The sequence below is a fragment of the Microtus oregoni genome, unplaced genomic scaffold, assembly GCF_018167655.1.
Source record: "Microtus oregoni isolate MIOR12 unplaced genomic scaffold, Mior012 000077F_ref0000221, whole genome shotgun sequence".
Lineage (NCBI taxonomy): Eukaryota > Metazoa > Chordata > Mammalia > Rodentia > Cricetidae > Microtus > Microtus oregoni.
The window spans coordinates 1,706,934-1,731,522 of record NW_024544029.1 but is presented as its reverse complement, the minus strand read 5'-3'; the positions used below and the strand labels follow the sequence as shown (position 1 = coordinate 1,731,522).

Genomic DNA, 24,589 nt, shown 5'->3' with positions numbered 1-24,589 from the left:
TGGCCTCATTAAGCCGGAAAATCACCTGCCTCAGAGCTGGTTCTACCTCCTGATTAGTGACATAATTATTTCCTTCGAGCAATTACCCATTTGAAATCTTGTTTTCTTGTGACTTGCAGTAAAAACCATCCAAACTGATCCAGCAGAAAGCATGGCGTAAGACAAACACGGCTTGCTGAAACAATTCCCGATGACCGCCATATCAAATGCAAAAGCAGACAACTTATGCTTTCAAAGGGGAGTGACAAATCAGGACGTGATTTCACCAATACAAAGGGGTGAAAATACATACTATCTGAAAGCTTGACCGGGACAGAATTTTCTCCTACTCCTGAGAAGACATAGGCCTTTCATGTATGTGTGTTTAGGGTGCCTGTGGCCCTTTTAGTCCCATTTTCCCACAGCCCTAAAACTTGCTTACAGAACTCTTTTGATCAATCCTGGCAAAGCCAACCGTGTTGTTTTAGGAAATCAATGTGACATACACAGAAAACTTTCCTTTTAGGAGAAACAGGACTTTGAAATTGCTTTTCCTCGGCATTGCCCTAAATCCCCACTAAGCCCTGACGAGGACTACAACAAAGCTTAGAAACGTCTGTCCAATTAATGAAAACGTGGTTCCAAAGCCAGGCTTTCAATTTCGACAGAGTATAAAAATTAAGAAATATGTACAAATGCAAACTGAAAACACTTCAAAGCAAAGCTTATGAATATCATCATCAAGGTACATCATTCACTGTGTTGGAGGACTGCCAAAATTAATGACTTTTTTTTTTTTTGCCTCCTGACTTACGAGAATCACCCTGACAACTATGTCCCCGTCTAAAGCAAATGAAGAACTTATTAATAATGTGAATAGCTCCAGGGCCCCTTCACCAAGCAGTAAAGCTCTTGTCCAAAGTCAGGCCATTTCCTTTATACTTTAATGGATTTGATATACTTATTTAACTTGCTTTACATAAATCCAGCCCATCCCTATTGGCACATGGGTGTTCCATGAATATTTGACAGTAGTAAATATGAATGCATAGGCTATTATACCTAATCTGGGGAAAAATGGTCAAGTCCACTAGTTACTTTATTCTAGTAATAAAGCCGGGTAAAAGGAGAGTCACGTCTTTCATAGCAGAGCATTACCTTAGAAAAACACCAAATCCAAGTAAGAATAGAAGGTGCAGTATTAACGTTTATAACTTGCATGTATTGGAAATTTATGTAACATCTATATATGCTATTCTATTTCATCTTAATCATAATAACATGTGATAGATGTAGAGGTCCTATTTTCCTGAATCTAGGATACCATATGACAGTCAATATTTAGATACCAATAAGAAAAAAAATTTCAACCAACTAGAATTATGGTAACCTTTTTGTAAAGATGCAATCTAAACCCAAAGAAGTCTAAATGTGGGGGGAAGTTATGAAATTGACAGAAGACAGAAGCTTCACTTGCTGGGCTTGGCCTGACACACTTGTGCACAATGGCTGTGGTCCCTGCCGGATCCCAGCCGCTAGGAAGCATGAGCTCCTCCTTCACTGACTCTGGCATCTTCTTTGCCCTTTGTGCAGATGTCCAGGTTGATTTTGGAGCTGCCTAACAAATAAGGCAGAGCCTCGGTTTCAACTGGGGTTCCTGAATGACTTCACACACGCAGCCCAGCCCCAATCCTAAGCCATGTGCTGAGCTTTGAAAACACCACTTTTCACTTTGGCAAAAACAATAAATGCACTCTTTTTTTTTTTTTTGATGACACCATTATCACCTGTGGAAATGTTTCGTGCAAGTTAAATTGCTCTGGCTAGGACAGTAGCTGAATTAGAATCTGAATGTCATTTTCTAAATCCTGGGCTTATTCTGCTGTACCAGATAAACTTAGGACTCCAAACTTAACCCTGTCCAAATTTAAACACCTAAGTAATAATGGTTATTATGATAAACAAATAAAGTAGTTATTCATTTTATTTTACAAAAAGGTTTTATCACTTGCTTTCAATGAATAACCAGAAATGAAAAGATTAAAGATTGGTATAGTTTATGCATAAAGTACGGATGAGGACAATAAAAGCTGTGTGTATGTTTAACAGTTCATTCGCAAAGCAGTGGATATAATGATGGAATGATTTCCAGCATGGATCTAAACATCCATGTGTTACACGTCTTCTGTCCTGCTTGAGTTATGTGCAGTTTGCATTCCAACAGAAAAGTTCCAGGTGGCTGTGCTAGCCCTGGCCTGTTGCTGGAATTTTTTCAAAGGAAGAATGGCTTTGTTTCCCAGGAGGCCTACACAAAGGAAAGGGAGGAGGCACAGCTGCCAATGGGCACAAGAGAGGAAAGGATGGCTGACAGAAGACATGAGGGTCACGGACACAGGGTCTGGTTTCAAGAGGAGAAGCTGAACTTGTGTGAGGACAGAGCCCAGCTCAGGTATGGAAAGAGTTAAATGAGAAAAAAAAATGCAAGCAAAATGCACCTCTGGCAGCAGAGCGAGAGAGCGCACACGTGCGCGCGCGCACACACACACACACACACACACACACACACGAAATGCTAGCTGTTACTGCACTTGTCCTTAATTATCAGCCTCTTTCCCAGCCAGGTGTGAGCAGCCCCGTGCGCTTTAGTGTAAATCTCCTCTACACAACAGAAAAGGCAGCTCCTGAGGAGTCACTCTCCCTTCAGCCTGAAACCACTGAAGAAGAGCCTGGACAAGCTTGTTTGAAATTCAACAAAATTTCCTGCTCACACGCCTTGAAGGATCATGGCCTGAGGAAACAAGGAATGGACGTTTGGTTCATGGTCCACCATTTCCTCAGTGGTTTACACGAGAACCACACACCTTTTCTCATCTCACAGTATAAAAGGAAATAAATGAAATTACAACAGAAAAGAGATCCTACCCTTTGCTTTTCATTTGTTCCTTTTTTATTGGTCTCCTTTTTAGTCTCATCTTCGTACACGAGAACAAAGTCGATCCGTCTCTGGCCATCCGTGAAGTAGAGGGAGTCAGGCTTTCCGTTAAACTCCTCCTGTGAGGAACGGGGAAAAAAGCGGGAATGTGAGCTTTGGAAAGGTGATGATTGAAAAGTGCATATCTTCTCGTTTTCATGAGTTCACTGATGAGCTCGCTGAGAAAGAGAAAAATATATTCATGCCTAGGTCTCCGACATCTACAGCATTATTTGTTCGTGGGGAGGGGCAGCCTGTGACGTGAGAAACGAGGGATTTGCCTCAAACACTTGGAAACGGTCAGTATTACATGCAAGGCACAATCAGCCCAGATTCTACCTGCCTGGACAGCAGAGGGGAGTCAACTTTGGACAGGAACTCAGGAATAAGGACTTCCTGGCTGTGGGACTGAATTTTTTCGCAAGGAAAATATGAGACATAGCACTACTGATGGAAGCCTCATCTGTCTCTGACTTCCTCGCTTTCAACTGGTTTTCATGACACCTCTCCAGAGGTCATCACTTCCCCTGAGGAATCATTTTAAATGCATGCCAAGAAGAGCTGCCGTGCACACAAAGCCACGTTAGTCATTGGTGTGTGTCTGCAGATCCACAAGCAGTGTCCCCTGACCCACAGGAAGCAAATTTCAAAACTTGTAAATATTGATAGTAACAAATTAAATGAGTCTTCAATTAAGAACTTAAAAGATTATAACCTAAAATATATATAGTGGTGCAAGTTACTATAATTCCAGCACCTGGGAGGTTGAAGCAGGCCAGCCTGGGCTACGATGGGACACTCTGTCTCAGAAAGAAGGGTGGGTGGGGGCAAAATGAATATGATAACAAAGTAAGACAACAGAGCAAAAGATGGGCCTAATACAATCACTGTCCCTCTGTTCCTGGACACACATGGGCACGGCTGGTTTAGTCTGTCCTAAAATAAGATATTAGAGCAAAGATGGGGCTAATACAATTGCTATCCTTCTGATCCCAAACACACATGGACATGGGTGGTTTAATCTACAGGGAGAAGTCTGTTCTCACAGCCTATTAAAAAAATGCTATGCTAGCTTCATTGCTTAAGAATGCTTTTTAACTGGTAAGTGATCGATTTAACTCCCCCCGCCATTAAAAACAAATGAAGAATTGTGTTTTGCAATCATTTGATGGAGCGGCATGCATGATATGTTCATGAAACACGATTAATTCTCTTATGCATTTGAGCATCAATTAGCACAGAAATCATTCGATTCTGCCACCCCCACAGCACCTCCTTCTCTTTACACTTCTAAGAAGATGTAATCTTCGCAACCCTTAAAGCCGCTATGTGTTCTTCCTTTCCTCTCTCCCAAAAGAGGTGTGTAAAGGCTTCTGGGGTCTCTTCCTATTCGTCAAGCTACCCCACCTGCAGAAGCTCCCTTTATTCCCACATCCCACCAAGTCAGTGGGCTTCACCCTTCCTAACGCTGCAACCTTTTAATACAGCTCCCCATGTTGTGGTGACCCCCAACCATACAATCATTTTCATGGCCACATGACAATTGTAACTTTTGCTATTGTTATGAATCGTGATGTAAATATCTGTTTTCCTATTGTCTTAGGTGACCCCCATGAATATTCTAGCATGATGCTGGGGAGAGAGGACCTGGGGGATAGGAGGAGGGCAGAGACTATCAAGATACATTTATGGATCTTGAATACATATATGGAATTTTCAAAAAGGAAAAGAAAAAATATTAAAATGATTTTGCTCTGTGTCTTCAAACTAGTGTGAATTTGAGAAGGTAAAAAAATGTACACTCTTCTTGCTGTTGTTGAGGAAGCACACGTGGGCCCTCATCCCAGTCACAGCATCAAGTGAGACTTCTGGCTACTGCAGGACAATGGCCAAGGGAAAATGTCTCAAAGTGAGTGTCTTCCCGTAATAACTCGGCAGGGAAAGTCCACCTAGCAACCTGGTTGAAATGCGGGCACTGAACTTCCCCTTGAAGAGGCTGCTATAGTCACAGCAGAGGAAAATGATTCGGCCTTGGGGAGTCTGTCTTCTGGACAGACATGAAGGGTGGTGGTGAGAGGAGCCTGAGGGAAGGGCTGCAAGCATGAAGGGGTGCTGTGGTCACTCAGGGTGGGCATGGTTGGAACACTCCTCACCTCACTAATAAACACTCTCAGGCTCCTTGACATCAGGATTTCTGTGACCATAAAATAACCTCTCAACACGGGTCTAGACTCACGTGTTTCAAATGTCATCAAGAAGGTCACCAACAGTCCCTGCGAGGAACCCAGTCCCACCTCACTCCAGCAGAATCTATTACCGTCGTTTGAAATGCTGAATTTAAATTATTTATTCACAATCAGGGTGAAGTGTGGCTGCATTGGAGCCTTTGCTCAGACTCATGTTTATGCATGAGAGGGTCTGACACTTGCCTTGGATGGTGAAACTGATTGCACTGCAAGACTTCCCACAGAACCTGAAATGCTGAACTGCTCCAGGCTCATTTGGGCTAACAGCGTTTACCTCACAGAGAGGCCACAAGGAAGGCTTGTTTTCCAACAATAGTTGAGAAATTGCACTATGAAAAATATTTAAACTTTCATATAATTAAAAGAGCAGCTGAAGCATGAATGTAGCAATGAGCTGCTCCCTCCGGTTCTTAGGACTAGAAAAATTAAAGTTAATTCTAGAACCATGAGGGAGGGAGGCGACTATCCGTAACACAACTAAACTAAAAAGACAGTACCTTTATTCTGCAGTAAACCCTGAATTCCCATATTCTCTCTCTCTCTCTCTCTCTCTCTCTCTCACACACACACACACACACACACACTACACCGCACCACACACATACACCAAACACACCACATACATATACACCAAACACACCATGCATGCACACACCACACACACGCACATCACATGCACACATACACGCACATACCACAGGCACACACACAGACACCACACCACAAACACATATACCAAACACACCACACACACACCACGTATTGCACACACCACATACACACACACCACACACACACATGCACACACACACCAAGTTCATATCAGAAGTAGAAGCTTTTATTCAAATCTCAAAATGCAGAATTTAATTTTACTCGTGTGCTGCAAATGGCATATTTCCATTTTTCCTAACTACAGACAGAAAGACACAAGATACAAATAAGTAAAGTGTTTTCCTCTGTACAATAGTGCAAACGTGCTACAAATTCAGTCAAATTTCACTCCTTTCATTTGATCAAAATGAAAACTGCAAATCAATGTCAAAAGCCAAATATTGGCTAAAAATGTTCTAGGGCGGCAGCAGCTGGGGGAGGCTGAGCGCTGAGGGGAAATACAAATATCCGAGGAGAGCTGGGCGGCTAGAGAAGGACGTAACACATTAGTCACAGGGAAGGAAAAGAGTGTGGGCACAGAGTCAACACACAGGAGCTTCGCTGACTAGCCCGGCCTTCCAGACTGCGGAGAGCTGAGCAAAGGAGACCACCGGGGAGGATGGGCCCTGACGCAAGGGCTGTTTTTAGAGCGTGTCTCAGGATGTTCTGAGAACATTTGGTATTGACTCTGTGACAATCAGTGTGTACTCAGGACCCAGTGATTTCTGTATAACTCACCCCCCCCCCTTGGCTCAGCTCAGTTCTGGAAGCAGTGTCCAGTCCTTGCTCACCCTGGGCTCTCTGTGAGGCCTCTCCATGATTAAGACCTCAGGGTTTTTACAACCCCCCTAAACCACACAGACTCTTCTCCTAATGGAAAAAAAAATTATGTTCAGTACAAAATAACTCTGAACAATCCAGTAAAGTATAAAGGAAGAAATAAACGTCATATGTAACCCCGTCTCCCAGACATGAGCTGAGTTTTTAAATATTTTTGGAGAGCTTCCTTCCAGGCATGCTCATGCACATATTAACTAAAATGGTACCATACGCACGCACTGTTTTACAAACATCGATCAGAGGCATTTTCTAGCTTTATGTAACACTCTGAATCATCATGTTTAATAGCTGCAATATAATTTAGCTAAACAGTTCCTCCACTGATGAACACAGAAGTTGCTTCCAATTTTCTGCTTCTATAAACACTGCTGCAATGAGCTTCCTTGTACATATGTATCTGTGCACATGTTCGATTACTATTTCATTAGCCTAAATTCGGAAAGCCGATCCTAAGTGCTGTGGCCTGTTCGAATGCTTCAGATACATGAACGACTATCCCAGCATCCTAAATCACACGCCCACCAGCACAGCGTGAGAATGTGAGTGTGGCAGGCACCACCCTCCCGAGATTACAGCCTTCCACTTTCCCACTATCGCAGCCAAAACGTGATTTTGGTTTTTCTTCTTTTGCACCTTCTAACTAGAGGACACTAACATTATTACAGGCCCTGTTCAAAGGAACCACCACTTTTGCTACCCTTGACCTAACTGGACTTTTTAGTGGATTCTCCAGAGCTTTAGTGGTGAAAGCTGAGGCCACACAGGGAAATGGGTAAGAGGACAAAGAACAGCAAAGACCAGACTTACGGGACTCTATGTGGCTCCGTCTGAAACCCCACAGCTATAAGACAAGTCAGGGACAGCTCCTGCACCTCATCAAACGTAACCCCTGGTGGAGCTGTGAGGAAAGGTCTGGCAGAGGGGCCAGCGTACCTTTGAGGGGGCCACATGGCAAGCTAACTGTAGAAATAATGATGGGTAACCACTGTGGACACTGGTGCCCACCTGACTCAGTGATGCTGACGGAGACACTGTTGGGAAGGCAGCGGTCTGTGGTTATGGGGGAGACAGACATCTATGTAGACAGATATCTTAGAACGCTCTCAATTTTACCAAGTGCATTCTGGCAGTAAAAGGGAGACATACCAGGCTGTGTCAGCCCACCAGCCCTGGGTCCGGCAGTGCTGACAGATTATTTTCATGTGGGCACGAGCACATTAAAATGAAGTGTGCCCGTTTTAGAAGGTCACCAGAGCAGCGGCTGACTTTTCATCACAGATTACAGGCCATCCTCACAACCACCAAACATTGGTTATGTATACCGCCTCTCATATATTTCTCTATATTTAGAACCTACCACTTACTTGGTTTCAAGATAAATTTGATGTCACGATCTTAAAAACAAAAGTGCCATCTTCTATCTGTGAATTATTTCCACAAGTTCCCAAGCGGTGGAACTTGTTATTTTCAGTTATTTCTTACACGGGCACAGATGTGGTTGCTTGTAAATATTGGGCTATGTCATTACAATGTCTTCTTCCGTGCCATGGCCTCCTGACGCGGCGTGTGCATTTTGTCCTTGCTTCCCTCTGCTAGAGGTCTGTTATTAGGGACTCCACGTTCCAGATGCCAGCAAGGATGAGGGCATGCCTTCTCCAGTGTCCTTGCCACTGTTTAATAACCCTTAAAATCTCTGAACTAGAGTCGAGGACATATGAAGACAGAACTTTGAAGCGACCTTTAAAATAAAAGTTCCTTTAAAAGGAGTCCCCTGAGGCTGGGGATGTGGCTTAGTGGCATTAGCGTGGTCCTGGGTTTCATTCAGAAGTGTCATACAGAGAAAATTAACTAGACGCTTATGGGAGGCTCCAGGCAGGTGCCCTTTTCAGGCTGTGCAGGGAGCTACCCTCACTGCCTTCTCTTAAACCATGGGGACTGTGCTGTGACTGACTTCATCCACACAACTTCATTCTTTTTAATTTTCTGTTTTCCTATGAGTTTTCTGCCTTTAAAAAACAAAACAAAAATCAACCAAACAAAAAACAAAGAGCAAACAAAGTCAGGTTAGCCTTAAAGATAAGAAAGGCAAAGAAACCTCAAACAATGAGAAGGAAAAGCGAAAGCGCCCATCCTAGCTTCTTATAACTTTCTTCTTCTAGAAGAAATCGCCATCTGTTTTCACCATTTTCAGCTGTCAGCGATAGTGTTGGCAAGAGAACTGTGAGAGAGATAAAACACAAGGAATTGTCAACATACTACCCACTACCTAAGGCGCAGGGACAGGCTAACGATGCGTGGTACAAGAAAGTGTGCTTGAGAAGGGCTGTCCCCCTGGAGGCTAGCTTCCAGAGGCCGCAGAGCCCCAGATCAGTGTGTCTATTGCAAATTCATCTTCCACCCACTTGCATAAAACCTTGAATCCATGTGAAATTTTAGCTTATACTGTCTTCTGAGGAATGTTGTATAGGGTTTTCCACCTGAAACAAGGCTTTCCTAAGTTACATCTCTGAACCTCTAGGCAATAGCTCCCATCCTGTATTCTGAATCACTCGGAACCAAAACAGTGCTGCACTAGCTCCTGGTGTCTTGGTGCGTTTTCATGGCACCCTACCTGTAAGTTGAGTTATGGTGCTCTTGGTCTTCAGGATCAAAAACTTCACTGTAACTTATAGCTGTATGTTCTTCTCCGCCCACCTGTGTTTGTCTTCATTAGCCACATTTCAGCTACTTTTTAACATATCTGACTTGTTAAATCTTAAACACACTGATAGATCCCATTCACTAAACTCAGCTGCAAACTTCCTTCATTTGCTCCATCATTCATGTCACATGCTTCACAGGGCAATAGTTTCTGCTTTTAAATAAAGAGTCACTGTTGGCGAGGGTTTCTGTCCTACCTGGTTCCCACAGTTATTAAGTCCCAAAGAAATCACACAGAGGTCTACATTAACTATAAACTGATTGGTGCATTTGCTCAGGCTTCTTATTAACTCTTATAACATATATTAGTCCATTATTCTTGTCTATGCTAGCCATATGGCTTGGTACCTTTTTAAGCGAGGCAGTCACATCTTCTTCTGTGGTGGGCTCACAACTGCAGAAAAAGCTTCCTTCTTCCCAGAATACTCCTGTTCTCATTGACCTGCCTCTACTTCCTGTCTGGTTGTCCCGCCTATACTTCCTGCCTGGCTACTGACCAATCAGTGTTTATTTAAAATATAATTGACAGAATACAATTGTCCCACACCAAGTCATTGCACAACAGGCTCCTCAGCTGAAAATGAACACAGCAGTTTCCCAATGCAGTTATGCACAGTGTGACATCCTGAAACAGCCATCTAGACTGTGACTTCCTGACACAGCCATCCACACTGTGACTTCCTGACACAGCCATCCACACTGTGACTTCCTGACACAGCCATCCACACTGTGACTTCCTGACACAGCCATTCAGACTGTGATTTCCTGACACAGCCATTCAGACTGTGATTTCCTGACACAGCCATTCAGACTGTGATTTCCTGACACAGCCATCCACACTGTGACTTCCTAATGAGGACATAATGGCACAGAAAGTTTTCAGATCTTCCCTGGGTTCCTTCCACAGACTCCATCAGGGTTACAATCTGTCACTACCCTAGTGAAATGAGGTTGACGGTCACCTAAGGGTTTTTCTGGCATGACAAGATGTCTTTGGTGAGCATCTCATTTGGGAGAGCAGCATCATGCTATCTTCAGCCTTCAGCTGCCAGAATCCACAGCATGAGTACTCTCCTCCCTCATATTTTATGCCCTGTGTATCTCCCAAGCCACAATGTTCTCTTACCTCTAATTTGGAATTTATATTTTTGATTTCATTCAAACCAACGAGAAGGAAAACCCAGAGCCCAGGAAAGCAAAGGGCTGTGCCAGTTGGCATCAGTTGGGTGATGTTCTATAGAGACTTTCCTCCTTCAATGCCAAGGTGGTCCTATGAGAAGGGCTGCAACAACTCCTCGATGAAAATGGCGGGAAAACATTTCAAATGAATCACAATGAGGAATATAGATAAAACTTTGTGAGCTGGAGAGATGGCTCAGAGGTTAAGAACACTGGCTGCTCTTCCAGAGGTCCTGAGTTCAATTTCCAGCAACCACATGGTGGCTCCCAACCATCTATAATGAGATCTGGTGCCCTCTTCTGGCATACAAGCAGGCAGAACACTGTATATATAATACATACATACATACATATATTTAAAAAAAACTTTAAAATCTCATCCAATTATTGGGAATGTTCTAGAAAGTAAGTGCTCTAAAGAAATGAGATTTTTTTTTCTTTTTTCAAGATTTTTAGACAGGATTTCTCCATGTAGTCCTGGATGTCCTGGAACTTGCTCTGTACACTAGGCTAGCCTCAAACCTACAGAGATCTGACTGTTTTTGCCTCCCAACTGATGGAATTAAAGGTGTGTGATATCACTGCCCAGCAAGAAATGGGTTTTTAATAGAGTTCTTACAAAGGACAATTCAGTTCCCAGCATCCATGCCAGGCAGCTCCCAAACACCTGCAGCTGAAGTTCCAGGGGATCCAATGCTTTCCGGCCCCATGTGAGCACCTGATTTCACATGCGCATGTCCACATAGATACACACGCAAATACACATGTCCTGGGGAAAAAAAAATCTCAAAAGTGGCTAGTTAAACTTTTGAGCTTACATTTTCCTTATATATACAGTATTTTTGGTATCTTAAAACAATATACTGTACATGGCTTCAGCTACTGTTATTTAGAAGTTAAATATGCAAGAAGGCAGAAATGAAAAAAAAAGACAGAAAAAGGACTTTGGCATCCATGAGATCTACGGTCAAATCCCAAGTCTGCTTCAGACTGAGTTGTGTGCCTTGGTGGATGCATGCTATCCTTTTAGGTTTACTCATGATTAGGGGAGGCATCATGGGAAGAAAGACAGGGTTTTGTGCTGATCAGAACTCCGGAGTGACACCCAGCCTAAAGCCTGGGGTACAAAGGCCAGGGACTGTGACCCATGGATGTTCTCTACTCAAACATGTCCTTTCAGATTCCTGCGTCAGGAGTAGTTACGGACCCTGTCGTCACCGGATGCTTCCACCGCATCTTGCTCGCTCTCTGGTCTCTCCTAGCCGTGAGCTGCCCTTAGTAGGTACAGCAACACCCTGCTGTTCTCAGCTTCCAGTCGACTCTGCAGTGGAAACCAGGCTAAGTTTGTTGGGTTTCTTTTTTATTTTCCTTTTATTGATTTGAGTTTGTTGGATTTCTGTGAAACTGAGCCCGAGAGCTTTAATCTGAGGCACCAGAGGCTTTTGAGCTCTCTTCAGTTTTGAGGAAAATGGGCCTGAAGTGAAGGCCCCATTCCACAAATGAGTAAGGGAGGCTAAAGATTATAAATGTTACCTTTAAATTGTACCCTGCCCTTCTACACATTCTACATAAAAAAATGCTTATTTTTAAGGAAGATTTGCTTTTGGTGACATGGTTGTATGTGTGTTTGAGTGTAGGTTCACGCATGTGAGTTCGGTGTCTATGAGGCCAGTTGCGGATGTCAGCTCCTTGAAGCTGTAGTTAGAGGAGCCATAAGCCAACTGACATGGCTGCTGGAGACCTAACTCTGGTGCTCTGCAGTGTGAACTCTTCAGGCTAAGCCGACTCCAGCCCCCTCAGTGATGTCATAGTGTGGTCATGGAGAATGAATATAGAAAGAGTAACGAACAGTCAATAAAGATAGAAGGCTGGGATCAGAAAAGAGAGGTGGAAGAAATGTCCTACCCACTGGGACAACTTCAGCTGTTGTGAGCTGACCGTGAAAGCTGGCTGGAAGCCTTCTGGCAGGCATGAAGGGGAAATGTGTTCAATGATACAGTCCTGTTATCAGAAGAAAAGGGAGTAGTCTCAGGCTTCTCGGAGGGCGAAGTCTTGAAGGAGACCTTTTCCAGAAACGCCCAGCTTTTGTCTGTTTTTCTAGCAATGCCCTTAGCAGGGAGTGGAGCTATAATACTGTGCAGATAACCTCTGGCATTTTCGGCTCTGGTTGTCACATCGCTTCTCCTTCAGAAACAGTCTCTACAACCCTCCGACCCACAGTGCGGCACTCGGCAGCTGGGTCCTCAGCAGCTGGATTCGAGTCCACACTGCATACTGTCTGCTCTCCAATGCACCTCATGCACTGCCGCCAAAGGAAAACTCTGAAACAGGCATGCCCGCCTTCCACAGGGGGACAAAACCCTTCAGCTGCTCCCGGGCTCTGCTCCCAGGCACTCCTCAGCAAGTCTAGACTTCCCGACCGGGTATGTAGGACACAGCAAGTCTAGACTTCCCGACCGGGTACGTAGGACACCTCTTGATCTGACTATAGCCTACAGATTAGACATGCAGCTCCCTGTCTGTATGCTAACTATCCAGTCCAACCATCTTTTCTACCCAGAGTTTTGTCTGTCATCCGCCTCTCCTCCTTCCTCATGTAATACTTTCTTTTCCTCCTCTAAACCATCTATCCAAATTCTACTTCTCCTTTATTTTCCAAGCTAGGAACACATGTACTACACACCTCTAGCGACTCCTGACCCTCTGGGGAAGGGGATCTGAAAGGTCAAAATATTTCTATAATATAAAATTTGTTCTTCTTGTGTTAACATCCGCAAGTCAGGGCTTAAGAAGGGGGAAGCAGACTAAAGAGATATCTCAGCGTTTAGGAGCACTGGCTACTCCTGTAGAAGACCTGGGTTTGATTCCCAGCACCCACTTGGGGACTTGCAGCCTCTGTACCTCCAGTTCCAGAAGATTTCATGCCCTCTCCTGGCCTCCACTGGCACCACACAGCGCACACGTGATATACAGATAAACACACAGGCAAACCTAGATCTATAAGCTATGTCTTTTCAAAAAGAGGAGAAGGATAAGAATCACTGCCTTACTGCACACAAAGTGTCTCCACCGAGTCTGCAGTCACTCCCTAGCCACACTTGCAGTGCAGAGAAAGCCCCGGATGCAGAGCCACCCACAATTCGCAGCCACCCTCAGCCCGCAGCAGTTTAAACACACTGTGTGAAGAAAGATGTTCTTATAAAGCACAGCTATCTACAGTATATCAAAGCCCCCTGACATCGCAGGACAAGCGCTTCTGGGGTGTGCACTAAAATCGGAAGTATTCTTTCCATTACACAGACAAGTGACCAACATTTGGTTATAAGACATAGGTAGAGTTGGTCGATATTTTCAAGAAAACATAGTTGTTATTAATGACAATGTCCTAAAACTTCAAGCAAGTATCAGAACTTAGCATAATTGCATTCACCATGGCCATCTGAGAGCTTTGGGTTGAGACTGAAGGTAATGTTAAGAAATGTGATTTTTTTTTCTCATTTTATAAGGAAACGAGTAAACATTTGTAAGAGCTACTAATCTGTAATATCTATAGGAACTGTTTTCCAACTGCCCTGTGCATGGTGCAGAAATCATACTTATGAAAGGTTCATTAAAAATGTATGAAACTCTTACCAATATGGTTTTACATTGTACGGTGCAACCCACTTTTCAGAAATTGCCAGTTGCTGAGGTTCTTTTTTATATTTATTTATTTATTATGTATACAATATTCTGTCTGTGTATATGCCTCAAGGCCAGAAGAGGGCGCCAGACCTCTTTACAGATGGTTGTGAGCCACCATGTGGTTGCTGGGAATTGAACTCAGGACCTTTGGAAGAGCAGGCAATGCTCTTAACCACTGAGCCATCTCTCCAGCCCGCCAGTTGCTGAGTTTTGATGTGGAATCCAAGAACACGCAACTACTTGAAGAGGCTCTGAAACAGTCCTCTCTCATTCAACTGACAACCAGTGTAAGCCTGAATAATCTATGTACAGCGATCAAGATAATGTATGGCCACTTAAAAGTATCTTATGTGTATGAGTGCTTTGTCTTCACGCATCTGTGAACCATGTTGCCTGTCTGCTACCCATGGAGCCAGAAGAGGGCATTGGATCCCCAGAAATCAGAGTTACAGAGAGTTGTGAGTGCTGAGACTCGAACTTGGGTCCTCTGGAGAGCAGCCAGTGCTCTTAACTGCTGAGCTACTTCTCTAGTCCATACTGTCACTTTTAACAAGCAAATGTAAAAATCCAGCTACCTACTCTTATGCGGACTTGCAAAATACACAAAACAACATCACTTCTCCCATGTTAAATTACTTTAGGGGAAAAAAGAGGTTTTACATTAAAATATACATTTAATGTACATTAACATGCTTCAATATTAGTTTATATTATTATTCTTTGGTTTATTATTAGTTATGTTTAAATTGATTAATAAATGTGTTAAATCTCTCCATTTTAAGTTCAAGTATATTAAACACTATGTAAGCCCCTAGTGTTCTATTCTTAATATATTATATTATTAAGTATAAAATATAAGACCATAAGAGCTATGCCTCCATACCATTCTCCTAATTCTGCATTAAATAAATTACTATAATCTGATGCCACGCATATAACATAATGTCATGTGTTTGTGTGCATACTATCGCTTTAGCTGGACTAGGGCACCAAAGGGAAAACTTGTCTGGCTTTGAACCCATAACTGCAGGAAAAGCAGTTCAGTGGATGCTTGTCCCACTGGCTTGACTTTATAGTCCACTGAAATCACTTACCGTAACTACTCTGCTAAAAGCCTTAAAATCAGTTGACAAAGGATAAACACTAATAGTCTAATCTTGCCGGTTTGCAAAGGCTACCGTACGATGTAGAAAATCAGCAACCCCATCCTACAGCAGACACTGTCTCTCTACTTCTTTTGCTAAGGTTTTTATGTCTGCTTTGCTTGCTCGAGATGAGGCTGGGGGTCTCTCTGCGACTCTTGGGATGGCCTGGAGCTCCACAGCCTCCTGTTTCACACCCTGCTGCACAGCTGGGATTTCAGGCCGCAGCTGCTGCTGCCCCAGCTTGCAGGGGCTTCAATGGCTATTCAACTCATCTTTATACCCGCAGGTCTTTTCCTAGAATCTTTATCTTCCCTGGTAACGTCTGGAGGGTGGGGGGACTTCTCTTGCCTGCCTGCTGAGGTTTCCTCCCTCATAGCTCAGAGCACCTTACCTTCTCCTTAAATGTCATGCCTCACCGTCCTAATTGTTGAGCTATTTATGTAATGGCTTAATTAAAGTCTGTCTCTCACTAAAACGTATGCCCCAAAGGGACACAGACTGCGCCATCTTTTCATGCCATATCTCAAGAGACTTAGAAAAACATTAAGTGGATAAATATTATTAAATAAATCAACTGAAATTAATTCCCCATTTCTCCTGTGACATTTTATAATAAGGCAGAGGGAGCGATGGGGGAAAAGTCCACTGTGCACCACAGAAGGAAAGAGACGGACTGGTCTGCACTTGTAGAAGAGGCCTTTACAGGCCTGGGTACCTAGCACAGTGGTGACAGGAAACCGTGGCCCCAAAGACAAAGAGTAGAAGGAACAAAGGCACCGAGGAATATTACTACTTCCTGCAGAGACACCTAGGTGTGTAGTATATCCTCTTTGCAAGGTTTACATGAACACACGCATGTTCTAAGCAGGAGCAAGGAGAGTGGGGCATGGTCCTGTCTATGTTCAGAGCACTATCTAGATGGAGCTGATCCCCAGGCAGTACTCTGTACATACTGGGAATTATCTAACACTCCAAAGGGCCTCATAGACTTTCACGCACCAACCAGCCAGTTTTGCCTGCACACACAGCTAGCAACTAGACACAGAGGTGGACATGTGCCCACTCTAGGCCCCGAGGGCAAACATCTGAGATGCACTCTTTTTATTCCCCGGCCGAGCACACGGGTTAATAAATATTGAATGACTAGATGAATAAATTTTTACTAGAAAATTTAGTGACGTTGATGGCGGTTTATTCAAAACTGAATAATTTAAGTAGGTCTTATTTCTAATTTATTAAAAATTCTATTAGCGAGTTTTAGAAAGGGCTTGATATATTTATTGACCGATTGTGCTGTTGGCATTTTCTAATAGTGCTGGGTATAATTAATTCCCAACCCACTGATAATTTGGTCAGTGTGTAAGAACTGATAACTGTACTTTCTCGGCGATATTCGTTATCCATGCTTTAAAAGCCTTGTCTTCTGAGAACAGAGCCAACTTCTGATACCCACCACGTCACAGCACTTTATAGGGGAGTGGCACTGCTGGCTGAGGAATGTCCACTATGGCCACCTCAGTGCTTGGGCCTGCAGTGTGCCAAGATCCAGGACCACTAGGCAAGGCTTCTTTATGAATGTTCCCCACGTTGCTCAAATGCCTGTCAATCCTTGTGAAACCGCTGCACCACAGCTGGCGAAGAAATCTACCATTGACGGTCCTGTTTTTTACGTATAAGGACGTGGAAGTCCTAAAGCAAAAAGGAAGTTGCCTACAAGAGCCAGGGGGCAGAGCTATAGAGGACTCAGGCTTCTGGTGGCCCAGTTCTGTCTCAGGCTCCACTTCCTTGTGGGGCTTTGGGAACGGTGTCTGTCTTCAGCAAAAAGAACACTTCCTATCAGGATGCAAAAATGTTTTTAAAACCTCAAAAGTCCCTCACTGCACTCATCTTCTTCATTCTTACTTCATACATCATGTATTTACATGAAAAATGCATAAAAAGTTTCAGGACACAGTGGGGCGTGCCTGTGGTTCCAGCACTGCAGAAGGCTGAGGCAGGAGGATTAAACGGTTCAAGGGCAGCCTGGGCTAATAGTAGGATCCTGTCTATAAACCAACAACAAAAGGCACTTGAAGCTGTAGGGAGCTTAGTAACACACAGTGACACACAGTGACACATAGTAACACACAGTGAAGCAGGGAGCATAGTAACACACAGTGACACCGTGACAATAGTGACACACAGTAACACAAAGCCCTGTGGAATTGCCTGTTAAATTGGATGGTCTGTTTTTGTTTTAGGGCATTTAACTGAGGTCAAATTTTACCCCGGCAACAGTTCAGGGACAGACCTGATATATTCTGATTTGTGTTAATAGAACCGAGCTCTCCAGATCTGGTTTGCTCGTTATTACTAATGAAGATGCTGTCTGGTAGTAATTACATTCTGTCAGGTCACATTAATCTACATCTCAAAAGGTGACTTGGGAGGCGCGATAAATGCATTTTTCCTTTGAAGAAGAAATTTGGTATTTCTAGGTAAAAATGCATCTATAGTTTCTTACCAGAGACTGACTTAAGGAATGCATAAGATTTTTAACAGGGCCAGCAAGATAGCTCAGAGTATACGGCAGAGTATACATGCACACCAAGATGCATGTGGACCACATACGCATATGAGTGCACACACACACAATAAATGTTAAAAAAGAATTTAAGACTTATAATAAAGATACACCTTTTATCTCTATTTGATGAAATAGCAGAAAACTAGAGTTAACTAGAGGTTTCAGAAATTAAAAGCTCTTGTGAAGTGCAATCTATACGAAAGGGGCAGACATGGTGCCAGTCCCACTAGTCCTGGTCTCCCCTCTTTAATTTCCTAGGCATCTTGTAAAAATTCTTATTGTGTCCACATTCCCACTGCATCCCGTGTTTTCTCTTTACATTTTACCGTGCCTCCACATCCATGCCACAGGTCAGGGCATGGTCAGGCTGTTGGCCAGCGGACTCTTAGCTTTCCTGGCCATTCCTGTGCTGTGCTTCCAGACGCCTTCTAGCCAGATGAGAGCCACAGTAAATACGGGCCTCATAACCATTCAGTATGCCCAGGGCTTCCTCCTTCCTCACCATGTTTTTTTAAATTAATTTTGTCATCCCCCCTTGGAACAGAAAGCTCACTGAATGCCCAATGTGATAGTTTGTGAGGTGAGTTACATAGGGCATTTACAGTCCAGATTTCTGAAAATGAAGGAATAAGACCAGGTGGAATGAACAGTTATGAGGAGCAAAGAATTTTAATCAATCACAATTCTGAGGTTGATGGTATAGGTTGAGTGTAGAGAAAATAAAAAATGAAATAGATCAGAGGCATCGATGAAATACACTGAGCCAGAGGGGACGACTGTTTGCAGCCACAGCTACTCTTTGTATCCTGCACATCCCCTCTACATGGACCACCCGTGGCCTGTCTTTCCGCCCACGGACATATCCTAACTCACGTGCTCATTACCCTCATCTGGTCATCTTCCTCTGCCTACATCAGACTGCTAGGGTGTTGGGTGTTTTCACGGACAGAAGCCTTCCTACTGGGATAGAGTCTATCAGCTATCCTTGCCTTCCATTCATGGTCTTTAAAACCAGACTCTACAGGGCTAGAGAGGGGTCTCTTTAGAGTTCAGGAGTACTTACTGCCCCCCAAGAGGACCTCAATTCAGTTCCCAACACCCACAATGGGCAAATCATGATTGCCTGTGACTCTAGCTCAAGGGGATGCCACATATCTGGCCTCCTTGGGTACCTGAATGCATATGAAAATATACATATATGTGTATATATATCTATATATGCACACATACATAATTTAAATTTTTTAAAGATATCTTTTAAAATTTATTGCCTTTATCTTTTATTTAAAAAACAAAAAGGAAGGAAGGAAAAGAAAAAAAAATGCCCTCTACTTTGTATCTTCATCGACCAATTGCTCCTGCCTAACAACATCATCAGCTTCCTGCGCAGTTACCAGGAACTACCTCTCGCATGTTCCCTTCCCAAGGGGAGCACTCAGAAAGGGAGGCGGCTTCCCCAGTCCCGAACGGAACCAAGCCTGTCTTCTCTGTGGGCAGATGTGGACGCAGACTGAATTCCCATCGACTTCCTGACATGCTCAATGCACCCTGCGATTAATTAGCCCAGGGCCCCGCGGTTCCACGTCACCCGCCTTCCGCTTCTATGCTTGTGCTCTTTACTTACGCAGCTGGGATTTATGAATGGGGCGCAGGAGCTTGCTCCACATTGATCTGTCTCCTCTGTAAATTGATTTTCATCCATTATCTCACCTTCTTCCAAAGATCAATGGCCTGGTAAGTGCAATCTTGAGGATCATATTTCTTCATTTGGTATTTAAAGGCCTTCTCCCCCCCCCTACATTTCCCGACTAAAACCAAAGCACATAAACACAGTGTTGCTTTGACCTACTCCACCTGTCTAATGACGTCATTCGAAAAGTAAGATGAAATGATCCACCTCATGCTAGTTCCCGGTGACCTCTTCCCAGCATCCATAAACAATCTCCTTAAAGACCTTCTGTAGCATTCGCGGAGATAAACAATCCTGCTCCGACATACTCATTCATCAGTTTGGTCTGTACTCAATATCTTCCATAAATCAATGCCCCGCCCCCCACCCACAGACACTTTCTTTAAATGTCCCATTCGTCACTTTAGTCTTCTGGTACCTCTACCACCGATATTACCTCACATCACCTCAAGACTACTCAATGTGGCTCCACAAGCCAGTGTCCCAGCTTTTGGATACCCTGGCAGACACGCAACACCAGCCGGAAAGGTTGAACCTATCTGGAGCAATCTGACTCCTCTCTGAGACTGCTGTCTGGGGCAATCTCACCAGGGCTTAGAACTCCCCATCTTCCCATCTCCTAATCCCAAAACAGAGATTATGGGTGTACTTCTCCAAAACCATTCTGGAGCAGCCTGGACACCTGTGGATGCTCAGTAAGGCTACTTCAACTAAGTCCATTTTCATTGGTAGAAGCTTGACAATGTGTTTGCTCTGTCACCTCCTACCTGGAACTGGCTTCCTCCCCCAAGGTCCCATTGCTGCTGCTTCATTGTCTATCACAACTCCAAAAGCAATCAGCCAGATCATCAATATTGTCTTCGCACTATGCATTAGTTGACGTGACCTTGCACTTTATTTTTATCTACTGCAAGAGCTGTGGAGAAGGTGGCACTGGGGCTGGAACCAGGATGGGCAAGCTAGGCAAGTCACTACCTCTGGGCCAGATTCTCACACCTTTTCTTTTGAGACAGACTCTCAAGTTACCCAGGGTAGCCTTGAACTTGCAAACCACCTGCCTCGGCTCCCAAGAGGCTGGGTCTGTGGCCTTGTGCCATCAGAACTGGCTATTTTAACAGTTTTATATTAATGGTTTAATGAATAGAATGCTCCAGGGTGTACAGAATGGGATTTGTTAGCATTTTGAGTTAAATTGGCTCCAGTGGGTCTAGCCCGGCTGGTCCGATGGCCTAATTACCACCATTTCTCAGGGAAAAGACCTCTGTATTCCACAGAAGTGACTCAGACAGAAATTTCTGAATGGCACATTCGCATATCTGCCTACTTATGCCTATCCTTCTCAATCCTAGTAACTCATAAATTCATCTTCTGGATCAGTCATACGGAGTGAATAAGTATTCTTTCATATTCAGATACAGTACCTAGTTCATCACCCCCACTCTCCCTATCCCCCCGCTGAAAGTACATCAAGCTTGCAATGTTGAAACACCTCCTGAAGGCCAAGCACGGCAAGATGGCCCAAATGAGCGATTCTTCCTGGCTCGTTTGTCTGATTTCGTCTTCTTGTGAGAGTCCTTCTGCCAAGTCAAATATTAAATTTCTTTGTTTGTGTGCTCGGGATTGGGGGCACTGAGGTCTTTCTCTCTTCCCAGTTGGAAAGGTCAGTGCGGAAGACACAGGACAAAGCCATCCCATGTGTCTGTTTACATGGGAAAGCAGTGTGCATCTGAGTGAGGGAATGCTTGAGGAAATGGGACCACATCACTCCCACAGGAACTTATCCTGAGCATCTTAGAACTGGAAGCAGAGTGTGGAACTTTAGTTGATTTGGGAGATTAGGCAGAAAGATCTTGGACCCACAGTAAAATACTTTGCAATAGCTCTGATATCCAGCTGCCTCAGAAATAATCAAAGGTGTGGGGCTGGGGGGTGGGGAAAGAAATAATAGAATCCATTTTGATTTGAATTTTTTGTTTTTTGGCTTTTAGGAGAAGACAAGCTAGCCTGGAAGATTCACTATGTAACAATCTTCCGGCTTTAACTTCCCAAATACTGATCTTACAAATAGACTTCATGCCCAGCATTGAAACAAAACCCAGATCCACCTGTGGGAAACAAAATCTGCAAACAAAAAAATTCTGGTAGATTATTCTCTTTTATTGGGGAGAAGACAAAACTGACTTTTCACATGAGTCCCGACCAGTCATTACCTCAGGAGGAAATTCCTGATAGGACCATGGGAGTAGAATGTACCTCGAGGGCCCCCAGAATGGATCATTTAAGAGAGCCCCCAGAATGGACCATCTACTACCCCACTGCTGCTCCTGAAAATCCTGCCATATTCACACTGGCCCTCCATCACACAAGGATACCCAGCTCCCAGTTCAGCCGCAACAGTGCCAGCACCCTGTGGCTTCTCAGTAGCATGGCTGCTCTTGTCCCCTCCCGTGCTCTAACTGCCACAGCCAATGAGGACACTGGCATCCCTCAGAAAGGTCCCCTCCCTTTGGGGCCAGTGTCACATTCTTCTGCTGTCATAAAGAGGCCAGAGACCCCTGGTCTGTTTCTAACCACTAGGCTCCCTTCTTCCTTCTCATTTCCTTCTCTAAAGTCACATGACAGTTCCTCCTGCCAGTGACACCTAACCATCTTCACACTCTCTGGCCGAAGCCTTCTCTCAATTCTCTCCATGTCTGAGGGACACTATGGTGGGAAAGACGGGATCGCCAGCCCCACTCTGATCTCTCTGCTGCCAAGAAATCCCAAAACCTTTTCCTGGCTTTTCCAGCTCTCTGCCTCTCTACAGATGCTCCGGCCCTGTGCCTTCTTCACTCTCAGTAGCTGACAGCAGTTGTTAGCTAGGGAACCTCCCAGGCTCCCTTTTTGACTCCTAAAACCCTGCATGAGTTTTCTGCTCCAGGTCCTGAGTAGATGTGGCTCCTCCCATGGCAGGCTGATTCCTCCCCCTGTGCCCTGCAAACCGTGCATGCCCTTCTTCTGATCCCCCACAGGTTTCTCCATCCATTTATTCCTGTCCTCTCTGTGTGTCTGTCTCACGGTCCACACCTCACTGTCACATTTCTTTGAAAGAGAGGCCAACATTCTCTATTTTCCACCTTCTAGTTCAGCCCACAATCCATTCAATGCTATATTACAGCCGCATTCCCAGTACTCCCAGAAACAAATCTGAGGATGTTTCTTAAGCGCTCCTGGAACTCGGTGGTCCTCAGGAAGAGCAATTTTGCCCCCTGGTACATATGGCAGTATCTGAGAGTTACCCTTCCGCCAGGGTAGAGGGTTTTACTGTCATCCAGTGAGTAGAAAACAGGGCTGACAGCCAACATCCTACAATACCGAGGACACACACCCTGACCGCCAAACCAAGAAACACAGCCCACAATGCAGTGGTACTGCGGCTGGAAGAAGGAACTGTAAGCAATGCAAGTAGAACCCTTGCGACAACAGAGTCAGCTCACGACTTGTGCTGCTTCCGGGTTGCAGCTTGTAGCACTCCAGAAGATGCAGCCATATACTGATCCCTGTGTCAGAGCCTGACGTTCATTAGCTCGCTGTTATGTCTCTAAAACATTACACCTGACTTAATTCTTAGGGACGTACACACATGCGCACATGCACATGGACGGGGACACACACATGGCTCCTTTCAATGTCCTACAATTGACAACTTCACCCCATTTGAGCCTGTCTTCTGGTTTTCTATCCAGACTCCATCTGTACTCCTCTGCTGCATTTTGTATTTTGGGAGCCCCCAAAGGTCCAGGTGTTGAAAGTTTAGTTCACAGGGAGCACACGTGGGGTGGCAGATCCTTTAGGAGGTGGGGCCTGTGAGGTCCTTAAGCATGTATCCTTAAGGCAGTTGTGGATTCGGGCCCCATCTTCACTTTCTTTTCTTACAGGCCATGAAACGAAAGGTTCTGCCACATCGTGAAACTCTTCCTTCCTCACCACAGGCCCAAAGCAATTCTGTTAGTCAGCTATGAGCTGGAACTGTTAGCCAGAGAAAGCCTTTCCTCTTTCTCTTTGCAAGTTGCTTAGCTGAGGTATCTTGAAAACCAACACATGACCCCTGGGTTACAAGCATCCAATACTTCACTAAGCACTTTTCCCCAGTTCTCTCTCAAGCATTCCAACCTTTTCACTTCTCAGGGAGATATACTCTAAGACTATATTTACAACTATCACACACACCCATTGCCAAAACTCTCTCTCTCTCTCTTACACACACACACACACACACACACACACACACACTCCCTATTAATTTTCTCTAGTGATTACTCATTTGATATGTATATTATTTATATTATATATAATTTATATATTATTATGTATATTATTTACTTTGTCTCTTTTAGCAAAGTGTTAGCTCTTAAAAAAAAACAGGGATATTCTTTTATGTATATTCGGTATAGTACCTAAAATAAATGCCAAATAAATATTTGTTGAAGAAATTAATACTTAGAATCTTTCCTTGGGGTTTTCATGTATTTTCAACAGGTTGAAGATGATTAAATTAGAATTTCAGGTGGTTAACCATAATTTTTAGAAAACAGTATCTTAGTTACTTTTCTATTGCTGTGCTAAGAGATCATAAAACCTGGGCAACTTACAAAAGAAAGCATTTAATTTGGGGTTATTATTCCAGAAGGCAGTAGAGTCCCTAACCATCATGGCGGGGAGGGGAGCACGGTAGCAGGCAAGCAGGCGTGAGAACTGGCATATTGAGACAGGGAGACTAGGCAGAGAGAGAGAGTTAACCTGGAGAGTTAGCCTGGGCTTTTGAAACCACGCCCAGTGACACACCTCCTCCAGCAAGGTCACGCCTCCTAATCTCCCCATATATCCACTCATTTTTCTGGGTCTGTTTTCTCCTTCAGTTACAATATCCCACGGCTTCTAATCTTCCCGGTTTAGCCT

General features: G+C 44.1%; 1 protein-coding gene across 2 annotated transcripts in view; it reads right to left on the bottom strand.

Annotated features, from left to right (window-relative positions):
• Ano6 (anoctamin 6) overlaps positions 1-24,589 on the bottom strand; it is a 166,589-nt gene that overhangs the window by 70,035 nt on the left and 71,965 nt on the right. For both annotated transcript variants that reach the window (XM_041642689.1, XM_041642688.1), the window contains one exon: positions 2,902-3,030. In XM_041642689.1, coding sequence (XP_041498623.1) covers positions 2,902-3,030 — 129 coding nt within the window. The remainder of the gene's footprint in view (positions 1-2,901; positions 3,031-24,589) is intronic.